This window comes from Sceloporus occidentalis, unplaced genomic scaffold (assembly GCF_023333645.1).
Source record: "Sceloporus occidentalis isolate IW3139 unplaced genomic scaffold, rSceOcc1.0.p SCAF_37, whole genome shotgun sequence".
Classification (NCBI taxonomy): domain Eukaryota; kingdom Metazoa; phylum Chordata; class Lepidosauria; order Squamata; family Phrynosomatidae; genus Sceloporus; species Sceloporus occidentalis.
In genome coordinates, this window is record NW_028317017.1 from 10,623,485 (window position 1) to 10,648,792 (window position 25,308).

Below are 25,308 nucleotides of genomic sequence, written 5' to 3' on the forward strand. Positions count from 1 at the left end.
ATTCTTTTGCTATAAACCCTGAGGTCATTCAATTCCATCTCCAGTGTCTTGGTGGCTCATTGTCATACGTCTGCTTCTTCTATTTATCTTCTGGTTTATGTTTTCTTCCAGACTTGATAATCTGTCTATAAGATGGGACGTGGACCACCCGTGCTCCATCTAGAACATTGAGTTGTTAATGATGACCAAAGAAAGCATATTTAGCTTGGATTCAAGTTGTTTTGTTTGAGAATCTCCTTTTTCTTTTTTGTATTGTTTGTAATATGATAGAGAGAAGTAGTGTGTCAAAATCACCTGTCCTCTGTAGCATCACTCGTGACAGTTCCAAAGGAAGCAACATCAGCACAAGCACTGTGTGTCAGGAGCTTCATGAAATGGGTTTCCATGGCCGAGCAGATCACTATACACAATACCAAGTGTCAGGTGGAGTAGTGTAAAGCACACCGCCAATGGACTCTGGAGGAGTGGAAACTGGTTCTCTGGAGCGATCAATCGCTCTTCACTAGCTGGAAATCTTTGAGTTTGCCAGGAGAACTCTACATTTCCAGAATGCATTGTACCTACTCTGAAGTTTGGTGGGGAAGCAATAATGGTCTGGGGCTGTTTCTCAGGGTTTGGGCTATGGCCCCTTAGTTCCACTGAAGTGTAATGTGAATGCTACAGTATACAAATACTTTTTAGATGAGTGTATGCTCCCAACTTTGTGGGATCTGTTTGGGGAAGGGCCTTTCCCGTTCCCAAAGGAAAAAAAGGGGTCGATCCAGCACTTGAATGAAAAAACTTCCCACTTTATTTAACTGCCATATTAAAAAGCATAGTTCACACCTCACTGCACCTATGTGCACAGGAGACCAAAAATCTGAACGCGTTTCGAACGGCACCCCGCTCTTTATCACAGATAACTTTCCCGTTCCCGCATGAATGGGTCCCTGTGCACAAGCAGGGTCCGTAAAATCATGGTTGGATGAGTTTAGTGTGGAGGAACTTGTGTCCTCACAGACACACTCCAAAATATTGTGGAAAGCCTTTGGAGAACAGTAGAGGCTGTTATAGCCTCAAAGGTGTGTGTGTGTGGGGGTGGATATCCAAGCTCATATATGCGTGATGGTCAGGTGTCCATATACTTTTGGTCATATAGTATACTAACAATAGTTAGACACTTGTGCATCACATATAACCCAAGTAACCAGTTGGACAAAAATACGCTAAAAGATTAACCAGAAGTGTTCATGCTGCCAGTATTGCCGGAGGACGCAGAACAAAGGTTTTTCATACACTAAAGAACAGAGCTATTTGCCACTTTAACTGACATCACTGAAATCCCAATAATTATTGATTTATTTTTAATTTAAACATTTCTATTACTAATTTTCAGGTATTCTCTAATTTTTAAGGATGGAGACACTATTTAAAATAGGAAGAGATTTATTGATTGATATAGCACTATCATATTCCGCAGCACTGTACAACAGATGATTACCATGTGTATATTTAAGCAGAAAAGCGTTCATTATCTAAACAAACAAAAAGACTCTATCCTGTTTCCCAAAATCCTACTTTTTACAGTTTGATACTCAAACTAAACCTATTTAATTGAAAAAGCAACATATCTGTATTAAAATCCCACCCAATGTGCATGCCATGGGAAAGGTATTTTAACACCCTATATTAAAATCAGGATTACAAACACATGAAAGCACCCTGGCGTTATTTTAATATATCACCTTTGCATTTGTTTTGCCTGCATTTATGTACGTATGTGTAATATGTAAATTATTTTTAACCCCTTCTTTTAAAAATCACAAGGCTGTGAGAAGAGATGTATATGTTCGGTTTAGGAGACAAAAAATGTTTATGCTTTCCTTTTTTAAGATTCATTATATTTTTTTTGGTTTTAGAAAGGGAATTAACAACCAGAATACTAAATACTAAGGAGGTGGCAAAAGAAAATGTTTAACCCTTAAGGGTTTGTTCTTACAACTGCTATTTATGCTTTATTTAACCCAAATTTCATTTACTCTACCTAAAGAGTACAAGGAAAAAGTAGAGCTTCCTTTTAAAAACTTCCCTACAAACGTAAACATTTTGTTATTAAACAAAAAAAAACAAACATAAAAAGTGGGGAAAAAGTGAATTATTTCTGGGAAAATGTCATTCCATAATATTAGGAATGATATTTTGAATGTAAATGGTTACAAAGTGTTAGTAGCGGGTGAAACAGACCTGTACAGCCGTGACAAGCGTCTTTTGGGAATAAGAGATGGGGAAAGATAGAGGGGATGGTGCTAGCGAGCTATTTAAATGAAGTCTCGATTAATTGATGACCCGTGAAATACTGATTAGATTTTTCTTATGTGAAAGCAATCTTACTTTACAGCATTTTCATATATATATATATATATATATATATATATATATATATATATATATATATATATATATATATCTCCTGCCTTGTCATATGGTCCTATGACATGCAATGTTTATTAGTCTTCGTAAACAGAATGCCTATCACACCAGGCCGCACCTTATCAACCTAGAAAAGGTTAATTACGTTTAACTGCATTGAATATTGACTTTTGCAAAACGACAGCAATAAAGGTATTTTACACTCTCTAAAGCCTGTACTTATGTACACAATGTGAGATTTTTTTTATGGGGAAAAAACGTAAAGATTACAGAGCAGTATTTCCAAATTAGGGACAAAACGGTTACATTAAAATGCCTGTATGATGACAAAACACTGTGGCCTAGCAGCACGCTTTGTTGTGCTAAATTCAGTCTTAATTCACAATTGTTAATGTGCTGTATATAACAAACCTATGTATGTTTTTACAGGTTACATTTGTTTGTATGTACATAGTAGAAACCAATTGTATGTACATCCCAGTGATGAGTTAAGAAAATCAAATTAGTTATGTGACCGTTTGTCCCATAAACAGTTGCTTTTCCTTAATAAAGGTCATTGGCAACGGGTAACAGTTTACCGTCCCGGACAGCCCCACTTAAGAAGGCGGTGTATTAAAGTACTTATATATTACTATTCTCGACACAAATTGGCTACTTGAAGCATTGTAGCCTTAATAGACACCCACCTGCAATTGCAGCTTAATAGTAGGACGTACACTATATGGACAAAAGTATTGGGACAGCTGACCATTACACCAACAGGGACGTTCATGACATTGCATTGTAAATGCATAGACATTAATATAAAGTTTGTTCCCCTTTTGCAGACATTACAGCTTCCACTCTTCCGGGAAGGCTTTCCTCAAGAATTGTAGTGTTTCTTTAGAATTTTTCTCCATTCATCCAGTAGAGCATTTGTGAGGTCAGGCACTGATGTTGGATGAGAAGGCCTGGCTCCCAATCTCCATTCCCGTTCTTACCAAACATGTGTTATAGGGTTGAGGTCGGGGCTCTGTGCGGCCAGTCAAGTTCTTCCACCCGAAACTCATCTAACCCTGTATTTATGGAGCTTGCTTTATGCACTGGGGCACAGTCATGCTGGAATAGAAAATGTTCTTCCCCCAAACTGTTCCCACAAAGTTGTCTTAAATGTCTTGGTATGCCGAACCATTAAGATCTCCCTTCACTGGAAATAAGGGGCCAAGCCCTGAAAAACAGCCCCTTACCAATATCCCTCCTCCACCAAACCTTACTGTTGGCCCAATGTAATCAGGCAAGTAATGAAGGCAAAAAAACACTCTTGGTCTTAAATTTCAATAACTATATTTAATGACGCTAAAAGGCTGCGTGGAACGCAGAAGCACAGGAAAGCACTAAGTTTTGCATGGGTGTCCGCCAGTTCCCGTTTTTCCCAGTTTGATTTACAGGCAGCAAATCTAGCTTTCTTACAACTGGCTTTCCTAGCCACACATGGGACTAATGACAGCACTAGCCCGAGCGGATATCAGAAGTGCCGTGCTTGAAGCCAGAATATTGTCGCAAATAAAAACATTTTGTCACACCCCGTGGCTTGCATAAGGATGTTTGAGGCCATTTGCGGCACAAATATTAAATTAAATGCACACTGCTTCACTTGTGACACAATTGGTGCTGTGTCCCAAGAGGCTTCCGAGTAGTGATAACCAGCTTCACAAATAGCACAAGATAATCTGTAGGCAATTACTTGCTTGAAACATAGAAATAAATCATAAGTTTGTATGGTGGGAAATAATACATCTGTGAGCATTTACAACACAATACTACTAACCTTTTAGTTACAATAGTTTAACACATTTAGTGCAAAAACTGAACTTTATTCTTGACAGAGTTCAGTGAAAGTCAGTCAGTGGGAGAACTTAATGTAGACTCTGAAATCTATAGCTCATTGTTCAGTTTTATGAAACAACCGAGCCTTTGTTATTTAATACAGAATGGATTTTAAGGAATGTCGTTGAGCTTATTCTAAATTCTACATCAAATGCTAATCTATGTGTTTTGACATTGTGTAGGACACAGGTCTTCTAAAATGTCGCTAGTAATTCTAAAGTTTTTTGTTTTTTTTAAAAAAGATCATGGAAAAAAGGCAAACTATTACTTAGTAAAAGGTACTAAAGGGGAATTCCCATTGAAAAATAATCATTGAGCATAAAATACAATGCAGTATACAGAGATGTAGGTTAGCACTGATAAAAACTTGGTTGTATCTCATTTTGCTTTAATAAATATCCTTTATAAATGGCCTTATATAAAAAAAAAAACCAAAACATAATACTAGTAATAAAAAAAATTTAACAAAATTGCTGGATGTGTCCCTTGAACCCTTGGAGTGGTGGGGGTTGATGCTCATTATATATTATATATATATATATATATAAAATATTGAGCTGATTCTACAGTTCCCCTTTTATTTCTCCACACGTTCCAAAAAATAGTAAAAGCAATGAAAAACAATTGTCTCAAAAAGCTCCCAACCACCTTAGTAAATTTACCATATATATATGTATTACATAGATGTAGATTGTAAACAGAATCAATGTATACACAATCCATAGTAGGGTAAATAAGAGGTTCAACTGCAGACATAAATTATAGGTAAACAATATAAATGCTCACATACTTTTTGAATCCCCAGTGTCCCCATCTACCTCATCAGCATTCTCAGATATCAATATGTATAAAGCGTGATTAAAAAAAAAAAAAAAAAAAAAATGTACAAAAATTATTGGAGGAAGGGGCAGACAAGAATTCTCATCTCCCCAGAGCCAGCTTAATTGTAAACATTCAGATTTCCTCTTTAACAGAAGCCTTGTGTGTACTCTTAGCCACACAAAACTTCCACTGGGACCTGGTGAGACGGAGGTCGGGGAGCTCCGCAGCAGAACCACAGACTCCTCGACACTACAGGAACATTTCCTCTATGTGGTCTACATGGTCAGCTCCTGCCAACCATGTATCACATACTCAGTAGTGTAGTTTGCTTAATATAGCAATAAAGTGTAATACCAATTTAGATGCCCGGTTTGATAATATTGTAGTTTATATATTTTCACTATGAGAAAAAATTGCATTACAAAAATTATATAATAAAGTGTCAAAGCATCCATAGAACATTCACGCATTCCCTGTATAAGCAGAGGGAGACAACTATAGTCAAAACACTAAACACAACAACTCAACACATGTGCGCGTGCTATTTTTGTCTTTTTAATGAATAACTGTGCAGATATGCGTCATCTCAGAAATGCCAGCAGCTTTATAATTGCAGATTTCAAATGCAATAACAAGAGTCTCCTTGACATTTAGTAGTATTTATTTACATGACTGATGCTAATATATATAGATGTTCTCTAGCCCTCCTATGTTGGACTGCTAAGGACATGCCATTTCTAAACATGTTAGCGTATTTCATGGACTAACACATAGGTCTCCACTGGGTTCCATCATAAACCCACCTAAGGCTCAATGTATATTTGCCTATGAGATGAAATCTGCTTAACATCAGAAGGCAGCTGCTAGAAAAAGAGAACTTTCAGGTAAAACAGGGTTTTTTTGTTTTTTTTTTACTGAAAAATATTTCCTCAGGAGTAAACCTTCAGCATATTTATAGAAAGAACATACCTACCATTTGATGTGTCACTTGTTCCAGTAATCTACCACGCATAACCTTACAGTCCTTCTCAACATTCACTTCAAATATTATTTCCTTATTGTTTTTTCACAGTTAGAGTTTTTTTAATAATGGGTGTTTTCTGGCTTTTCTATTTGTGGTTCAGAAAGGCAATTTAAAATACCAGCTGTTGGAAGCTAAAATGTAGACACCCACCATGTTATACTGCTAGCTTTGTGCATTCAGATACTAAATTCTATGATTTGCAATTAAAATGTGCCCACAGCGCTATTTCTACGTTTCCCCACTTTCCTCTGGATCGTTTAAGGCTGCAAAACGTCTGTAAATAAGAGCTTTGTATTCAAGACAATTGGCTTATTTCTTGCCCCTGTTACAATGTTGTATTATAGCTAGCCTGTTATACATGGAACCAAAGACTTTTCTCTTAAAAGCCACTGATCATAGACAATGTAAGAAATCAAACTTCCTTTTTATGGTCTTAAAAGAAAAAAAACACACCACTTCGTGCACATTATTCCAGTATACAGAATCCAATTTGGTAATATATTTTAAAAAGCAGGCATGCCCTAAAGGGTGATAACCAGCAATGTTTATCTTATCAACTTACTTTAAGTATAAAATACACCGATGAGCTGTTGCTGTGGGTTTATAACATTCCTTTATAAAGACAGTAAAAAAAAAAAAGCAAAAAAACAAACAAAAAAACCCACCAATAAGGCCATTAAAATATGTTTTCAGCAGAAAAAAAAAAATGACACTGCCCATTAACTAAAAAGAAAAAATAACCAATCTTTTATTTGAAATATGCAGCGGTGGGGAGTTTCCTATTTATCAGTACCAAGTAGTAATGGCAACCATCCTTGTGATAAACAAAAATCTTTACAAAATGTAATAAAAACAACCAAAGTGGGCTCATCAAGAGAACCCCCCCCAACAATATTCATAGGGTTTTTGTGAATAAAGGGGATTCTAAAGTGAGCGGTGAGTATTAGGGGTCCAATTGTATCTCTATGCATTTTAGCATTGATAGATACATAACATATGATCCGAGTGCAGTAAGACTACTGTTTCCTATGTACTGGGCTATGATGTAATATGATGTAACAGATTCTAATTTAAGAACCTTCCGTACATCCGTGGTTGAGATCATTTTCAGCCCCCCCCCCCCCCAAAGTTAAGTGTTTAGGGATCTAACCCAAAAACCAAAAGTGAATGCGTTGCTTAGAATTCTCGCAGATACAATAGAAAATACCAGCTTGCACACGAAACTACGAAATATCCCTTTCTGATGCAAAAAAAACGCAGGAAAGCAAATGGTCATTTCTGAGCTGCACTGTTTATTTTGCTGCTTTCACCCAAGTGACAGTATGCCACTGTAAGTACGGGCTCTTTCCTAAATGTTTTACTACACTGCAGGTACAGAAATATATAGATTTATATATATATATACGGACACATTTTCGGGGGGGGGGTTGACAATTTGCAAAATGCAGCTTATGTATCAGTTTATACATGAGAAAAGGATGTCTTTTCAAGTTATTGCAGGATATTTCAGGAGACATTTTCTGCAGGTAAAACAGGTTGAAATTGAACCAACAGTAACATGTCAGTGTATATATTTAAAATCATGACAAAATCTCCCTCTCATGGCCACGGTTTGCCGTTGGCAAAATTTACTAGGATGCCGCATGTTTAGGGAAGGATGACAACACAGCATTTCCCATTATATTTTGGTTATCTTCCGGAGGTTAAAGCTGTTTTGATTTTTTTTTTCTCGGGATAAACGCAGCAGAGAAACACAAACCGGCTGATCACAAAGCGGTTCTGCCCAGCGCTCCAATATATATATATTTTTTCAGACCACACTAGCGAGCAGTAGTTTTGCCATTTCCAGTTCACGTTAAGGGTTACATCACTGCACTGCTGCCTTAAGTACTTTAGTTTCTAATTTGTAAAAGCTCGGTCCTTGTTAAGCAAGCTTGCTGACTACAGCCTGGTTGAGAGAATTGAGCTGGTTGGTCCATTTATCTAATGCAGTGTATCGTGCGCCTCCTCTCTTCTGATGGTCCAGTTCAAGGAGCTGGTTCACTTGATCAATCCGGCCATGAATAGTGCTGCGGGGGGGGGGGGGAAGAAAAAAATAAGATATTGAAGGAAGTGTAGATTGAACGGTTTGTTAAGATAAGTGGTCTGTACAATGTAGGAATGAATGGGACATCAGCCCCTGACTTCAATTGAAAGTTGAATATACAATGGATGAGGTTTGATAAACCTCAAAATAATACAATACACAAAGGTATTTACACAAGGTGGAATTGCAGGTGAGTTGAGTAAAGAAGAATCAGGTCATCTAGACAACTTAACTCTGCTTTATGAAGAGTCACCCTCAGTGAGCATCCCCTGCAAGAAGGGCCAATAATGTTCTGATAATTCCAAGTCAGAGAGATTTGTTGAAAGCCATCTCACTGAATCAGCTGCTGGTTATACTTCACGGCAGAGAAGACTCTCTGGATTACACCATTCATAAGGCATAATTTAAGTAAACGAAATGTTTAAAAAAATAAAATTTCACCTGCTAACTCCTGGTTTAGTGAATAAGCTGCAAAGCCATGTTCCCGACCACGCTCTACTGATGATCCATGAAATTTAATTATGCACGCATTAGGATATAATGTAAATGAAATGCAGGCCCTGGTATAGATAACGGACATTCTTACAGCGCTGACTAGATAAAGTATATGAAATTGGCTGTACTCAAATCTCATTTCACTGCAGACTGGAATACTCTCTCGCCATGCATCACTCTTAAAACGTATCTCCGCTAACAACTGTGCTCCTGGAGCCAAGGCTTCAACTTTCTGAAACCTTTGCATGGCGCAGGAGATATTTGTCTGCGTACCTTTACCAGAAAACAATCAAGACTTAGACCTTTGTGATTCACCTTGGTGGGTATCTATACGATTGTAATGTGAGTTGTCTAATAGACTTTCCAGTAATCCATGACTTTCCCAATAAATCACTGATAACATGAAGTCATGCTGGTCCTTTTGTCACGACACTACTCTGCTGCATACACGGAAGATCATACGACCGGCAGATGATCAAAGTCTTAAAGCCTCGCACTGGTACTGCGTGCTTTTATTCACATCAGCAAGTTATGTAAATGCGCCTAATACAGGATTCTTCGAACATGGACCAGGATCCAGTACTGGATCCTATCAGGGATCTCACTGTCCTTACTGTACAGTACAACAGCCTTTAACACTAATTAGAATGATTTCTAGTAATGAAATATAAATGACCAAATTCTTCCAAATATGTTTAAGCACCGTTATGTTATTTGGCTGGGCTTGCCCCATGGGCCAAAGGATACTCACCCTCCTCTGTAAGGATAGAGTAGTGAATGAATACTTCTGTATAGTAGAACTTTTACCTAATACACCTATATTCTGCCTTATAAGATTAGGATACAAACTTCAATAAGATTGCTATAAATAAATAAATAATACAGCCATATTGATAATTAGGACTTTTTCTGTTTTTGGGTTAATTGAACAATAAAAATTATATTGCTTACATTCAAGTGCACCTACACAATGATGTTACTAGATACACTTTGCTCTAAACTTTGCCATAGAAAATATGCCAAAAGTAGTGGAACGATGTTTAAGAACAGTGCACCCAGCTCAAAGTGCATGCTGTTAGACACAAAGGCACTAGAACAAAGCATTCTACCACCAACAGCATTTTATTTAAACCATAAATGCATGCCGTGAAGCAAGCACCTCACGTCACCCATGCCCCCAACGGGAAACCATAGGATGCCGGATGTATAGTGCTGGAGTCAGTGTGGGTATGTGTAAATGTATAGTACTAGAGTCAGAATGACTAATGTATTGTAGTGCCAGATTCAGTGTTGTATGTGCGCACATTTTTAAGTTGTGTATTTTTATATATGTATAGTGTTAGCCAGTATGTGCATGTTGTTGGGTGGTGCGTGCATAAGAGGGTGGTGTAAGTGTGCATGGTGTAATGTATGTTACAGTATGGCATTGCATAAGTTTGTATGTCAGAATATAGTGTGTGTGTGCGCATGAGTGTAGAATGTTAGTGTGTATGTGTAGTACTGTAAGATGTTAATGTTTGTGAGCATTAGATGTTAGCATGTGTGTGTTATTGTATGGTGTATGCGTGTGTAAGAATAATGGTTAAACATATGAAACGTGAGTAAAATACCCCTTGTCATGAAGGGGTTAACTGGAGCACTGTGGTGCAGCACTGGAGAAAGGTGTGTTTTATGTCATACAGCCCCAATAAACAACCTTTGACTGCAGACCAGGAGATAATAATTGAAAATGAAAAACATTATTGGGGAAGCAAAGATAATTGGCTCCTAATTTTTTTGACTGGCTCCTAAATCCAAACCAAATTTGTTGCACCCTGGTATATTATATTTTTTTATATTATAACATAAGTTAACAACCTGGTATTTCGTTTTGGTCCAATTAGCTACCTTTATGTACAGACTTTCATTAGTCAGACTGCCATGCTGGGTGATCATTGCCGAGTCATTCTAATTTTTGCCAGGGCGTTTGTCTTGTAGATTGTGTTAACATAATACAGGTAAGAAAGTACACAAATGCCTCATATGCAGTTGTTTGGTTTTTTTTGGCATTACACACTCGGCACTGCTAGTACAAAAATGCAGTACTTTCTTTGTAAACACATAGTATACATAGTATGACATACTTATCCAGTATGCACTGCACCAGCAAACTCTCAACATCAGCCACGTCTATGTTAAGTTCCTGGAGAAAAGAAGAAAAACATACGGTCAAGATTTAGAGAGAGTGAAGAGTAATTCTGCAGGTCAGCGATTACATTATTAGTTTGTTTATTTCCTTCTCCCTCGGGTATCAGGGAAGCATTTGCTTTCTTTAAACAAGATATTAACATATTAACAAAACATTGAGTAAAGCTCTATAGTAAGGGGTCTGTCTCTAATGGTAATAGGACATAACCAAGTTACCCTTTGTGGCCTCCCTCCAAAACAGAGGATTTTATAACCAAAATGAAGCTGAGTAGTCAAAGAGTTGGTTGAGATGATTCTCAAAGCCAGGACTTCTGGTGGACCCTTGGGAGACATTGTGAAAACCTATATAGGTTTGTATAGCATTACACATTAAGAAGCTATACATAAAACACTATATAATAAATGGAAGAATGCAACACCTAATGACATCCAAACAAGAGTATCTCCTGCATACAATTTTTAATATATCCCGAACGGCAGGGCTTTAGACAGTAACACTAGATAGTAACAGTTTAACCCCTTCAAGACCAGGACGTACCTGGTACTTCCTGGTCATAGGTCACCACCAGACTGGGACGTACCAGGTACGTAATCGATGATGCGCGATCCAGGGGCGGCTGCTACTGACCACTGGATGTCCCCAGCGATCCGCAGCAGCCACTCCCCCTCAATTCTGTGCACGTGATCGCTTTGAAGCGAATCACGAATTAAAATATATATATATTTTTTTTAAACTGCGGTCTTCAAGGGAAGACGCAGTACGCAAACGCTGGTCCTGAAGGGGTTAAATCATAGTGTGAACGCATGCTCTCACCTTTGAAATGAAAGGAATATGGATTCTCGTATAAGGCTTAATTAGTTTAATAAGGACTTGTGTTCTGATGTTCCGCAAAAGTTCTGCAATGGAAAAAAAAACAAACCACATATGAAAATGTTATTTGGGCAGCGACCACCAATTACTAAGGTAAGTAATAATACAATGCACAACTTCATGGTGTAACCAGAGATAACTTGAAAAGGTGTCTAGTGATAGCATGGGGCTCTGTGCTACAGATCTCTCATTCTGTCTCTTCTCGGTCGATGCACTTAATGGAGATTTATGCTGCCGTGACCTGGTGATCACATTCGTTTCACACCAAGATCTATAGGTGGCAAGGCACATTGAAGCACAGATCTCCCTGCTTCCTACCAGATCACCACAGGTAAATGCACAATTACTCTTCGGACTGCCCAGTCCCAACATAGGTACATAATAATGAAAAAAAACACAACCTGTTTATAAATAAACTATTGTAAACTATTTCTGGAAGGCATATTTCCCCCAAACTGACTGCTGTAAGGTGGAAAACGCTTAATTTCCAAAGTGAAGGTTAATCTTTCAGACACTGTACAGACCACACTAAATGTAGAAAAAAAAGAAACAGGCACAATACATTTGACAGACCCACCAGGATTACGGGGCAGGACACTTCCTTTATCCTTTTAAAATGTAAAATGTATTAAATAGCCTTTTAGATTTTCACACACACATTTACCGTACCTTCAATGTGTTCCCTTATAAAGGGATCATCCATTATGTTGCTGTGATTTGTTTTCAGAATTTTCTCAAACTCGGTGATGTCATTATTCTGATAGGCACTGTATAAAAAGAAAGAGACAATTAATCACCACATAACCATTACAATACTAAGTATGATCATTGGCCTGCAGCTACCAAGTAACCACAGTAATAATACAAAAGACAATTACGCAATAGATTTAATCTGGGTGATGTCACTGTTGAATAAATATAACAGGGCTGGACAAATCTTTGTAGAATTTTGAGCCAGAACAAATATTTCAGTCAACAAGGGATGCATCCATAGGGCCTGATATAAGATAGATAGGTGCAAACAGTGCTAAAAGTTTAAGATCTTACAAGCTATGGCTACCTAGTCCGTGGATCTGTCCCGCTTAAAAAAAAAATAAAAAAAAAAATATGCGTTTAATAGTTCCTCTATTCAATGTACAGAGTACCTAAATGTATCCACAAGGTGAAAAAAAAGAAATGCTTACCTTACTAAATTTGTCATAGCTAAAATTTCTGGATCGTTTTTGTAGGGTTTAGCCTAAAAAAAAAAATAAAAAATGATACATTAGAATATTTGTTGAGCAGCTTGACAGAACAAAATTGCGAGCACTAACTGAATTAAATCTATACCTCCTGAGAGTCAAAAGGATTTATTCCGGACTTCATAAGCATGTTTGCCAGGACCAGATACTTCAGACACGTTGTTCTCCTTGGACTCCCAGATTCGTCATAGTTTTTAAATGCTTCAAAGAAATCTGTGTGCGCCTTTTCAAACTCTCCTTCTCTCAAGTGCATTTTTCCTCCACATTCTGAAAAATATACACAAAATTAGTAAAGTATCTTTTTTTTGTCACAGTTCAATGGACGTTACTGTCACATGAAACAGTTGCGCAGGACGTGAGAATTACCCTTCTTCACTGCCTTCTGTTATACATTCTGCTTTCCATTACTGAATATATTATTTTTTATTGTCTGTACCACCCTAATCTACCCGGGTACTAATAAGTAAAAAATATTTTTGCTCAAATTATTAGCTTACCAGAAAAAATATTTAACACCTATAACACAAAAAAAACCAAAACAACAACAAAACCAAACTTTAATAATCATTTCAAAAGTAATCCTTTGTTGATCGCTTCTTGCCACTTGCTTTCTCGTTCATGATTGGGCAAACCTTACTTTTCTTGTAAGCGTTAACATCTTTAATATGCAAGAGCGCCTTGATCTTGAACTAGTAAATAGTTTATAAGAAATGCTGCAGCGAGGTGAGCCTACTATGTATTAGGACTCATTTGGCCTTGCTTTTAAGAGAAACACAGGTCTTTTTCCCCATATGCATTTAAACTGCAGAGAGAGTAATGGACAGTTAAGTTGTCAAAAATAGTAAGTTATGATAAGCAAAAAAATAAAAACTGCAAAATCACTACAAATATGCATGCCGATATTAACAGGTCTAATACACGCACATATGCTATGTCCCTTTACGTCATTAGATCACAGCATATGGCTGGAAATGCATTAGCCTGAGCTTTCCAACTATTGCAAGGTTTCCAACAATGTACTCCAATATGATTTCAAAGATCCAAACATTTTACTTTAAACATCAGCTCCCTCAACTGTACTAAATACTAAAACGGCAGGCATCTTCTCCAGGCTATCATTCCTGGCCGCCAAGTCTTAATTTGTATGAAACTGATAAAGTAATGATCACTCGCTAACTAGCTGCTTGCATTCCCATATAATGGGAAGGGGAAACCGGATTTGTGAACTGCTGGCTAAATGTTTAAAGTGGATCTGCGACTCTTCCCAAACGCTGCATTGTATAGTTCTATCTTAAACTCAACTGTAAGTGTACCACTGGCAAGGGTATCTTATCGTCTTTTTTTTTTCTCTCTCCCCTGCTGTTAAGTTGCTGCTTGTTGTTGACCGGCTCAGGCTGTCAAAGAAGAGAGGCCTTCTGGGCAGAAAATTAAATATGCACAAGCATTGATTGTATTGAATCAATTTAAACTAGAACATTTCAAGTGGACCTGTCACTATTTTAGAAATACCTACAGTGGTTATTGTGAGGATTCCCCCCCACCAAAGATTTAACCCCTTAAGGACCGGGCTCATTTTTCATTTTGTACCCTGTGGGACCGAGGCTGTTTTGACACTTTTGTGGTGCTTGTGTTCAGCTGTAATTTTCTCCTCACCCATTTAGTGTACCCACATAAGTTATATATTGTTTTTTTCAGGACAAGATGGGCTTTCTTCAGATACCATTATTTTGATCGTATCATCTTATTTACTATAAAAAAAAATTAAAAAAAACATGGTGAAAAATTGAAAAAAAAAAGACATTTTATGACTTATTTGAAAAATCTTTTACTCACCTAAAAAAGTAAAAAAACTAGCTAAATAGATTCTACTACTTGTCCTGAGTTTAGAAATACCCAATGTTTTTTTGCTGTTTTTTGTAAGTTATAGGGCAATAAGTACAAGCAGCGTTTTATGATTTCCAAATCTTTTTTAACAAATCTGGTCATTCTGCCTCCATCTCCTCTTTGGAACATCTTTGAAGCCGGTTAACTCAATTTAACCCATTCAAACCATATATTTTTCAAAACTAGACACCCCAGGGTATTCCAAATGCTGTTATTTTAACCCTTTCCATGCACCAATTATACAACTACACTTTGTAATAGTATTTTTTTTTCCCACACAAATTGTACTTTAGTTAGATATACAGGTTCTGGTATATGCCACTGTCTAACAACACCCCAATATGTGTTCAGGAACATCTCCTGAGTACAGCGATACCCTACATGCATGGGCTTGTCAGATTGCTTGGCTGGTAAAAGGCTACTTTTGGGGCATGCGTAATTCAGGTGGTCATTTGGTCATTCTGCCTCCATCTCCTCTTTGGAATATCTTTGAAGCCGGTTAACTCAATTTAACCCAGTCAAACCATATATTTTTGAAAACTAGACACCCCAGGGTATTATAAATGCTGTTATTTTAACCCTTTCCATGCACCAATTATACAACTACACTTTGTAATAGTAATTTTTTTTTCACACAAATTGTACTTTAGTTATAGATATACAGGTTCTGGTATATGTCACTGTCAAACAACACCCCAATGTGTGTTCAGGAACATCTCCTGAGTGCAGTGATACCCGACATGCATGGGTTTGTCGTGTTGTTTGAGATTTAAAATGCCACATTTGGGAAATGCGCTTTTTTTCTCCATTTTGGAAAGTCTGTACCTATGCCCTATCTTTGAGCTCGGCCACTCCAATTTACCCCATCAGCCATTTTTTTTTTATATATTAGACACCCCTTGGGTATTTGAAGTGCTTTTATTTTAACTCTTTGTTGAGATTTTTGAGAAATTTTAGCACTTGTTCAAAATAATAAACTATTTTTTATTAAATTTTTTTAATACTTTTTTTATATTTTTTTTTACACATTTTGCTGGTACTGGATGGTTCATCTAGTGACATCACTGCATAATTATTTTTTTTCCATTTTTTTTGAATATTTTACTAATCACATTGTGATTAGAAAGCTGGGCTCCATTGACTTGCATGGTTGAATGCAGTACCTGTATTCACCCTGCAAGTGGAGCCAGAGTTCTCTAGAGGGTCTGGAGACCATCTAGCGAACTTTTAAAACTTGATTGTTTTTTTTTACAGGGCGGCCGCCATCTTGCTGATGGCGAAGATCACCGGCAGCTGCGGCTGTGACCGCTCTCCGGAGCGGTCACAGCCCATCCAGAGGTAAGTGCTTGGTGTCGCTGGATGCCTCCTGATCGAGGCATTCCAGCGACACCATTTAAGTTTAGGAGGCGATCGTTGATCGCCTCCTAAACGCTTTTAAAACGGGCGTCCGCCGCCATACAATGTATGGCAGCTGTTGACGCCCCGGGGAGGGGCCAGATATGGCCCCCGATGTCGATCTCGGCCTTGCTGAATGCCTCGACATCGAGGCATTACAGTAACGCCGTTTAAGCGAAGAAAGTGATCGTTGATCACTTTCTAAGCTTATTTAATTTTTTGACGGTTCAGGACCGTCAAAGGTCATTAAGGGGTTAAGTTTGTTTTGCAATTGACTTGTTTACGTTATAGGTCAACATTAAAGGTGGAAAAATTTCTGACATGATTTATCTTTGTCTCATTCTTTAACATCACAAGAACCTGGCATCTTAACAGGGGTGTGTAGACTTTTTATCTCCACTGTATGGGACACATGCTCCCAGTAGGCATTGCACAATATTGAATTTAGAGACCAGCTACTATATGCCGGTCACTGGAAGCGGCATTAGAGAAAAATTAAGCAGCTTGTTGCACACATCCCTCTTATATAATGTGGCCGTGGGCTGTAGTCTTACATCTTCTCATCTGGATCCATTGATCACTGCCGAGAGATCCTAGTGTTGGCAGCTGAAGCCTCCAGCATGGAGATCTAGAGGTTCAAGCTGCAGCTTGACAGTTTACACCAGGGTGACTTCATCACAGACCAAGCTGTTTACTCTTGTTATGTCAGGGACCGGGGCTGCACATTCGTATAAATGTTTAAAAATACCCGCTTTAATGGCACAGTATCAGCATACATACAACTGCTGCTGACGTACATAGGAAGGTATTTAAGATGTAGTTACAGACACACTGGGAAGGGTTTATTTGCTGGTGGTTATGCAAATGTTATTACAGTTGCTAAGCAACTTACACACCTTCTGTATACATTCATATAATTGACAGGAATACCGATGATATCAGGATCTCTCTATGAACTATTCAGATCTATTAAGTACTTTTAATTGTATCTTAACCCATAGTAAGTTGTTAGAAAAACTAATTGTGTGTGCAAAGCATACTTTAATGCAAATACATGTGCCCTATACATACTGTACATTTCATATCCACTAAATATAAACTTCAGAACATTTAGGGAAACAAGAAAAAAAGATTATTTCCTGAAGATATATGGACCTTTTCCCTCTAATTGCAGTTAACAATTACAGTGGCAGATAGATAACCAATCACTGCACCCAGAGGACAGAAAACCTATCAGATTTTTCCCACTGGAGCACACCCAAGACACCACATACACTGCCCTCAAAAGCAGAGCTACACCTTGTAAACTCAAAGAAAAGATAAAATGTCACAACCTAAAAATAGAGTGTCAGAGGTTAAGATGTAATGTAAAGAAGTTTTACTAGGAGGCTTAAATACAGTCATGTGAAATAGAAAGTACACCATCTTTGAATTCTATGGTTTTACATAGAAAAAAAAAAGTCAAAATGGAGAAGCCATGTGTGAAAAACTAAGTACATCCTTACTGCTTCCATAGGAATTAAGATGCTAAGTAGCAGACAGACAAGTGCTGCTGATCAAATTCCCTTGATTAATCGATCATCAGCAAGCGTGACCACCTCCATAAAAATATATGTAAGTGGAACAGCTTCCCAGTAGATGTAGTAGAGGTTAAACAATGTTGAAATTTATACAAGAATGGGATAGGTTTGAGTCTTTAGAGTAGAAAAAAAAGAGGCAAATTAGATGGGTAAAATAGTCCTTACTTGCTGTCAAATTCAATGTTAAATTATAAGATGGTAAATAGTTTCTGTATAAGGGTTTTAAAGCCAATAGAACAGAAACAATGTGTACTAAAACCAACATGAACCCTGCAAGGACAGGTAGTGTGCCCTCAGCTGTGCAGAGAGAAGTAGTTTAATATATGCCCTCACTGACTCGCTACCAAGAAGAAGAAAAAAAAACAAAACTTCACAGCTGCACTGTTTGAAAACTAAGCAAGAAAGGATTCCCTTTTGAAAAGAAAAAAAAATCAGATATATCATAAAAACAACCACTACCATAGCAAGCAGTTTAACAAAATGATAAATATATTCACCTCCAAAACCTTACCTCGAATGACTCCCATGATAAGAGGGTGAGGGATTGCAGATTTGATGTGTAATGACTGTTCATACAACGCTTTGAGCTTTTTGTTATTTTTCTGAGCTGTGTACATTTGAATCTCTAATGCATAGATTTCCAGTAGTTGTGTGCCTTTCTTCAGGTCATCCTCTCCATCATCAGTCTAAATATATTAAAATTACATAAAAAGAATAAATCACCAATGCTAGTGTAACTTACATAAAAAAAAATTGTTAAACTAATAGCCAAGACTCCAATTGCAAAGCTGTGTAAATTTCCGGCAATTCCAACGACTTGTAGTTAGAATCTAAAACTTGTACTACCTGTGGCATGAGCCCCATCCCCATCATGAACCTTCTTATTACCTGTTCACCCAGTGGAAGCATCCACTCTTAACATGTCAAAGCAGATAATTCTGCTTATTTAAAGAAGTAGAAGTTCTTTTGAGTATAGCTTCAAACGGCCTGTATTTAGTACAACGTTGGCTTCTATTGTATTACTTGAATTATATAAATTGTATCATATTGGAAAAGCAAACTGTTTGTCTAAAATTGCATGCAATTATAAACACATCCTTTTGTGGCATATGAGACAAAAATATAGTTTTTTAGATGGCTGAATATGTTTCGTTGTACAGATTATCCCAAATTAATCTGCATTATACAAATTAGCAAACACAATGGTTTAATCTAATAATCTCTGGCAATTGAAAAACGTTTTAGTGATCCATCTAAATTAGATAATATATGTAATGATGGTGCAGCACGAGTCATCACCTGAATGTAATTACAACTGGATGCAACTTCAAAAAAAAGAGAAGTATGGTGGTGTTTTTTTATTGTAATGATAGCTCAATAATGACTTAAAAACTTACTAAGGTCATAATGTCAAAGTTTAATGTGCTAATGTAATTTCCATTCAACTGTGGTTAACTGATTATCAAAAAAAAGAAATGCATAGTCAGATCAAATTTGTTATTTACAGCGTAGAAGCAATGAAATACCTGACATGATTGATGGAGCTGACGTAGAATTTTCTGTAATTTCCCAAACTCTTCTCGTTCCAAGTATAATTTACCAAGCTGCAAACACAGAAAAACTTTTTGGTCAAATTACTTAGGTTATTATTGTCATCAATGCAAATGATGACAATGATAATGACAAGCAACTAGAAACATTTTGTCTTTGTAACAGTCAGAACAAAATATTTTTCTTAATTGTAATAATTTCTGATAAAGACAAAGCAATTGGCGTTACTAATACCTTCCCAAAAAATAACGTAATGTGAACTTTATGTGTTTTATCAAAGAACATGCTGCTAGTTTCCCGCATCATCTAGAGCAGGAGATACTCCTAATTTTGATTTTGATGAATATAAAAAAAAAAAAAAAAAAGCAATAAAGAGTTTATTGAAATATGTGGGAAAAAGTGTTTCAGGGTTTAAAAATAGCCATTTTCTTCTTTAAGACTGGAGAGTGCCAGCGCATATACACACATATATATATATATAGCTTTTCTTTAAAAACATGTATTTACATCCTCCCCCACTGACTTAAGTGATTACCTTTGTGTTTGTTTTGAACCACAAACGGTCATTCTTGGCATCTTTCAGAGCTTCAAGAGTCGTTTCATAAAATTCTTGCAACAGATCCATCTTATGGAAAGACAGACAACAAACAGATTTAAATGTTATAACATTTAAAAAAACAAAAAACCACTAGCGATAAGAGTACTAATTTCTTAATAATGTTCACTTTCAGGACACCAGAGTCTTGTATACAATTAGCTCCTTTATATCCAAGTGATTTACCTGCGTACATTAAAATGTATTTCAAAATTGTGTGCAACGTTGCAGAATTTATATATACACACATATATATATATATATATATATATATATATATATATATATATATACACACACACACACACACACACAATATGGAGGGCTGAACCCAGTGAGCTGTTTCAGTAAAAACAACTGGCCCTGCATAATGCAAAGGTAAAGATATTTCTTGATCAACATTTCACCCATATATGTATTTTATAAAACACAGAAACAATAGCTGTGCATGAGAGGTAAACGTTAATGTCACTCCCAACGACCAACCTGTTTGGATGTGGAGATATAGTCCAGGATAGAGTTTATTGATTTTTCAGAGTAATTTCTTGTGACAGCACTGCGGATATAGGTCAACAGCTGCTTATATCTGTTCATCATTTCAGGATAGTTAGTCTGTTGCGGGGGGAAAAAAAAAAAAAGCACCACCTTATATATTTTCTCATTAAACAAAAAAAAAATATGTAAACATGTTATACATATGCTCCTTATATTACTTTGACAAGTACTATATAAAGAGGAAAAAAAGAGATTTATGTAACTAAACACTGATATAGTAAGACCAGAAGGTAGTGTATTATAAACATATAAAATACAAAGCTTTTCTAAGATGCAAGTTAGCTATTCAGAGGCAGAATGAACAGAGATCGGGAATAGCCAAAGCTAGTCTGAATATTACAGCCTTAATGTCATAGAAAGGTGCAATTATCCAAAAGCAGGGGCAGAGAAATATAAATATAAATCACATGCTTTAAATAATGCCAAACTAATCTATAAACAAGCCCTACAAGTACATCAAGCTATTATAACCACATTGATTTTACCAGTTTGAAGTTTATTTTGATCATCTGTTTTAGTGCTTTGAATCCCCATTCTCCCTTTTCTCCTTCAAGTTCCAAAACCTAAAAAAAAAAAAAGTTAAAGAATTTAACACATAAGAGAATACACTCTACCAAATTTCAGAGGATAGCTTATTTCTGGTGTTTCTTTGTGCAAGAAAGCATAATAATAATAATAATAATAATAATAGACACAAAATTACATGGTTAGTCAGAGGGGTCAGTGGAAAAACCAAAGCTTTAAAATTACATATCTGTTAGATATACAAATTTTGGATGCAAAACATAGAAATAACCAGGAAAAGGTCATCTTTAAACTAAACTAATGTTGTTGACCTAGTTTTGTCATTAGGAATAATTAGAGATGACGGCTGTACCTCTTACAGGTCTCGATTATACTATTCTAGAATAAGCAAGGATACTTTGTTAATTGTAAGGCTTTTAAGAGACAACACCTTTAACTTCTGGCTAGACCTAAATCTGAACATCCATAGTTTGTGTGTTAAGACAGTAATAATAGTGTTATAAATAATAAATCCGATTTAAATTAGTTCCAGTAGGTACAGAAAACAGGTTCCATAAATGATATGGAAATTGTAGAACCAAAGCTGCAAGACACATTTTATTTATTTCTGTATCAAGGAACTGCTGATGTACGGCACGATGTTACTATTATTAGCACGTAACTCATTCATGTCATGCATTAGTGATACAGGATATTAATAAAGCCTGGCTGCTTGTATCTCTACACCATTGTGCACTAAATACAGTATCTGGACCATGCTGATTGATTGATATTGATCTATCTATCTATATATATATATAGATAGATAGATAGATAGATATCAATCATACTATATAATGCTTCTATATGGCATTGCTAACCTTCTGGAAACTGCAGAGTGCCGCCTTTGGATCATCTTCCTTCAAAGCCTTGGAGTTATAGTACTGATTTTCCAGATCAACATTTGGCTCAGAGTTGCTGTCTTCTGAATATTCCTGCATTTAGGGCAAAAATAAAAAAACATGGATCCATAAGGATAATACAGTAAAACTGCCTACAATTTTACAATGATTTTTCCTTACTACACACTGCAGTGGCAGCAAACACAACTAGGCACCATGCTAATATCACAGAAATTGTACAATTCTCTTTATCCCTAGACTATTTTTTTAAACAGTATACATTAGACTTGTGCAAATGGAACAAAATCGATTTGGACAAATTTTTGGTTTCATTCTTAGTCAGACAACATTTTTTGTTTTGGATGAGATTTAGAGACATTTTTCCATTCAGAAACTAAATCTGTTGTCACCCTCATGCGCTCTCACACACTATCTCTCTCAATGTCTCCCTGCCTTCTCCATCAGTCACTTCCGTGTCCCTGTCTCCTTTCCCACAGCATCGCTTCTTCTCTTGCCTCTTCTTATTCTTCTACCTTCTTTCTTCGTCTTGCCTCTCCGCGAACCTGGCTTCCCAGTGAACTTCCGCAAAAGGGCAGAGCCTCCAGACACACCCTGTTCTTCCATTGATTGGAAGAACAGGGAGAGGGTGTGCCCAGAGGCTCTGCCCTTTTGTGGGCATCAGGAGGCCAGAATATGAAAACAGATTTGTATTGAAAAAGAAGCATTTCTGCACCTTTTTTCTCAGCGAATCTATCTGCATTGATCTGTTTTTCCACATGGACAGGCTCTCCCCCTTCATCCTTTTTGCGGAAGTTCACAGAGAGTCCTGGTTCACCGAGAAATGTACGAAGAAAGAAGACAGGAGAACAAGAAGGGTCAACAGACAGGAGAACCAGAAGGGTCAACAAGAAGAAACAGACATCCAAAAACGAGAAAGGGACATGGAAGCAGTCAGCGGAGAAGGCAGGGAGACATTGAGAGAGTGTGAGAGAGAGAGAGTAAGAGTGTGCGAGTGAAAAATCATCAAAATTGAAACGGAAATTCGGGGGCCCTTTGCTTTGTTCCCATATTTTCGGACATTGGTATGAATTCCGGAAATTGGCACATTTTGTTAAAATTCAACTCTGTATAAATCCGAATGCACAAACACAAGCATCCCTACTGAATCCCCTATCTATGCGCAAATCATTATTATTGGGTATTTATTTCACTGCTAGTACCTAATAAACAACATCAACTTGGCTCCTTAACCCCTTCTTTACTGAGGATGTTTCCTTAATTGTCTAGGACAAAAAGAGCTTTATTCTGATACCATTTTTAGATGTATAGTCCAACATTTACCATTAATAATGAAAATATTAATAAACAAAAACTTCCCCCCCCCTGATATTTTACTATGAAAATGGTCCCCAAACTAGTTTAGTTGAACAAAATACCACCACAAAAGGATATATAAGGATATAAAAGGATTCTATTTCGCTAGAAGCATTTGGACACATATCAATAGGGTAAGGCAGAGACACAGAAAATAAAGTGCATAATACCATATACACAGTTTAAATTAAAGAATATACATTTTTACAAGTATGACAGCCTTTTGCTTCTTGTGCAGCCGCTTTTGTGGACCACTACTCCCACCACCCTTATCAACTTGGCTGAGGGAGATGAAAGTAATTCACCTGCTGTCATGCGCAAGATCAGACCCCCCCACCCACAAATAAAATCAATTAAATAAATCACAAAATGCTTTTCTGGGGGTGCTGGTTAGTCTCTGGCTGATCACAATACATGAATGGAGCGTCACCTTTACTGAGCAGACGAGGCATCCATTCCAAAAAAACAGCGATCCAGCCTACTGCTGGATATCTTATTTTATTACTTTTTTTTTTATTTTATTTTTAAACTCCACTGAGGCTGCATGATTGCGTAAGACTTCCAGTGCAGGGAGGGCTAATGCACCGGGACCAGGCGGGTACAACTTTCTTCATGACATTTCATACCGTCACCATAGGTTTTTGGCCCACCCTTTTCATGACAGCATGGAACGTCATGAAGGTTTTTAACGGGTTAATATCTTCTAAATCCTGAAATGCACTGCATTTTAAGGATATACAGACACGGAGCCCTTTGCCCCAAACAATGTATCCAATAAACTGTTTTTTTTACTTTTCTAGGGACAGACCAACAGAGACTTAAAAGAATAAACCAACAAATAGCCGACAGCTTCATATCGAGCACTGGCATCCATTACTCTTACTCCAAATTCATTCTTAACCTCATAAGAAAGCTTTGCCACCTTCCATGCCAACGTAGTAGATATTTAAGCTGTGGATAGGTAGGGGTTCATTTCAGGGCCCCAAAACTTGCTTCCCATGGGGTTTATTTACTAAAGGGAGAGCTGACAGGAGAGTTTGCAAGAGTTGTGACTTCAACTACTTCACTATTCATTATGAATAGCCAACAAGGGCCGAGCAGGCCCCGCATAACGCATCATTCAGAAGACATCATGCTGACTTAAACTATACATTATACAGGGCCAGCCAAGCACTTGCTACAGAAGCTCACAGGGGATAGACCTTCATAACGCATAGTGAAGTCAAGGAGCTGAAACTCAACTCTCCTGACAAGACTCCACTTAGTGAATAAGCCCCTTTATTTCATTTCGGGGTCACACATTACTTTCCTAAAGCCTCTAAAAACATATATTCCCGTTTACACGTGGATTGTGTAGATACAATGAGGTGCAGTCACGGGTTTATCGCGTCAGGTGTATCCAAACGACTATCGGGGAGAGGCTTTTTTGTGCTTGTAACAAGATACACATTTAGCAGGTGTTACGCACAAGAGACTTGTATCACTTTCCGCTGGCGGGGACAGCATTTACATTTATGCGGAGTTAGAGAAATACTCCGGGGCCTGCAGGCAGCTGCCACGAAATAAGCCAGCACTGGGGCGTACGGGGTCCATATAAAAGCCGCAGTCGCCATCTTTATTATGCCCACAAAGATAAACGTACAGCAGCAGCGCAGTGGGGCGACTGGAAGGGACACTCCGTTGTGTCTGCTTTGGCATATGAGGGACACTCGGTAAGAAAGGGGGTGGGGTGTAGCGAGTGTCCCGCCATGGGTGCGCTTTCCTCTACTCGGCAGCGGGTGGATGTGGTAAACCTAGCTAACCATTCGGACAGCTCCGACACATCCCTGCACCTCTCCGGTCTGCATAACCTACCAGATCATAATCTTCCTCATCATCGCACATAAAGTCGTCTTCCATGTCAGACATCTTGACCGGGGCGCTGGAGCCGAGGGCCTCCCAGAATGCTCTGCGTCCGTTGGAATTAT

The 25,308-nt window shown here is 37.5% G+C and overlaps 1 protein-coding gene across 2 annotated transcripts; it reads right to left on the minus strand.

Annotated features, from left to right (window-relative positions):
• Positions 1-8,045: 8,045 nt before the first annotated feature.
• On the minus strand, positions 8,046-25,257 carry LOC149297825 (COP9 signalosome complex subunit 2-like). 2 transcript variants are annotated; one of them, XM_089488266.1, is made up of 13 exons: positions 25,196-25,257; positions 21,947-22,060; positions 21,047-21,124; positions 20,493-20,618; positions 19,947-20,036; positions 19,387-19,464; positions 18,372-18,546; positions 13,090-13,268; positions 12,945-12,997; positions 12,430-12,527; positions 11,704-11,786; positions 10,826-10,884; positions 8,046-8,190 (listed from the first exon to the last, which is right to left on the minus strand). In XM_089488266.1, exons 1-13 carry the CDS (start codon positions 25,247-25,249, stop codon positions 8,046-8,048), a joined length of 1,332 nt encoding a protein of 443 aa, XP_089344392.1. In that variant the 5' UTR covers positions 25,250-25,257. The 2 variants fall into 2 exon arrangements, with proteins under 2 accessions (XP_089344392.1, XP_089344391.1); XM_089488265.1 differs by having other exon boundaries at positions 19,947-20,040; positions 20,476-20,618.
• Positions 25,258-25,308: the final 51 nt, after the last annotated feature.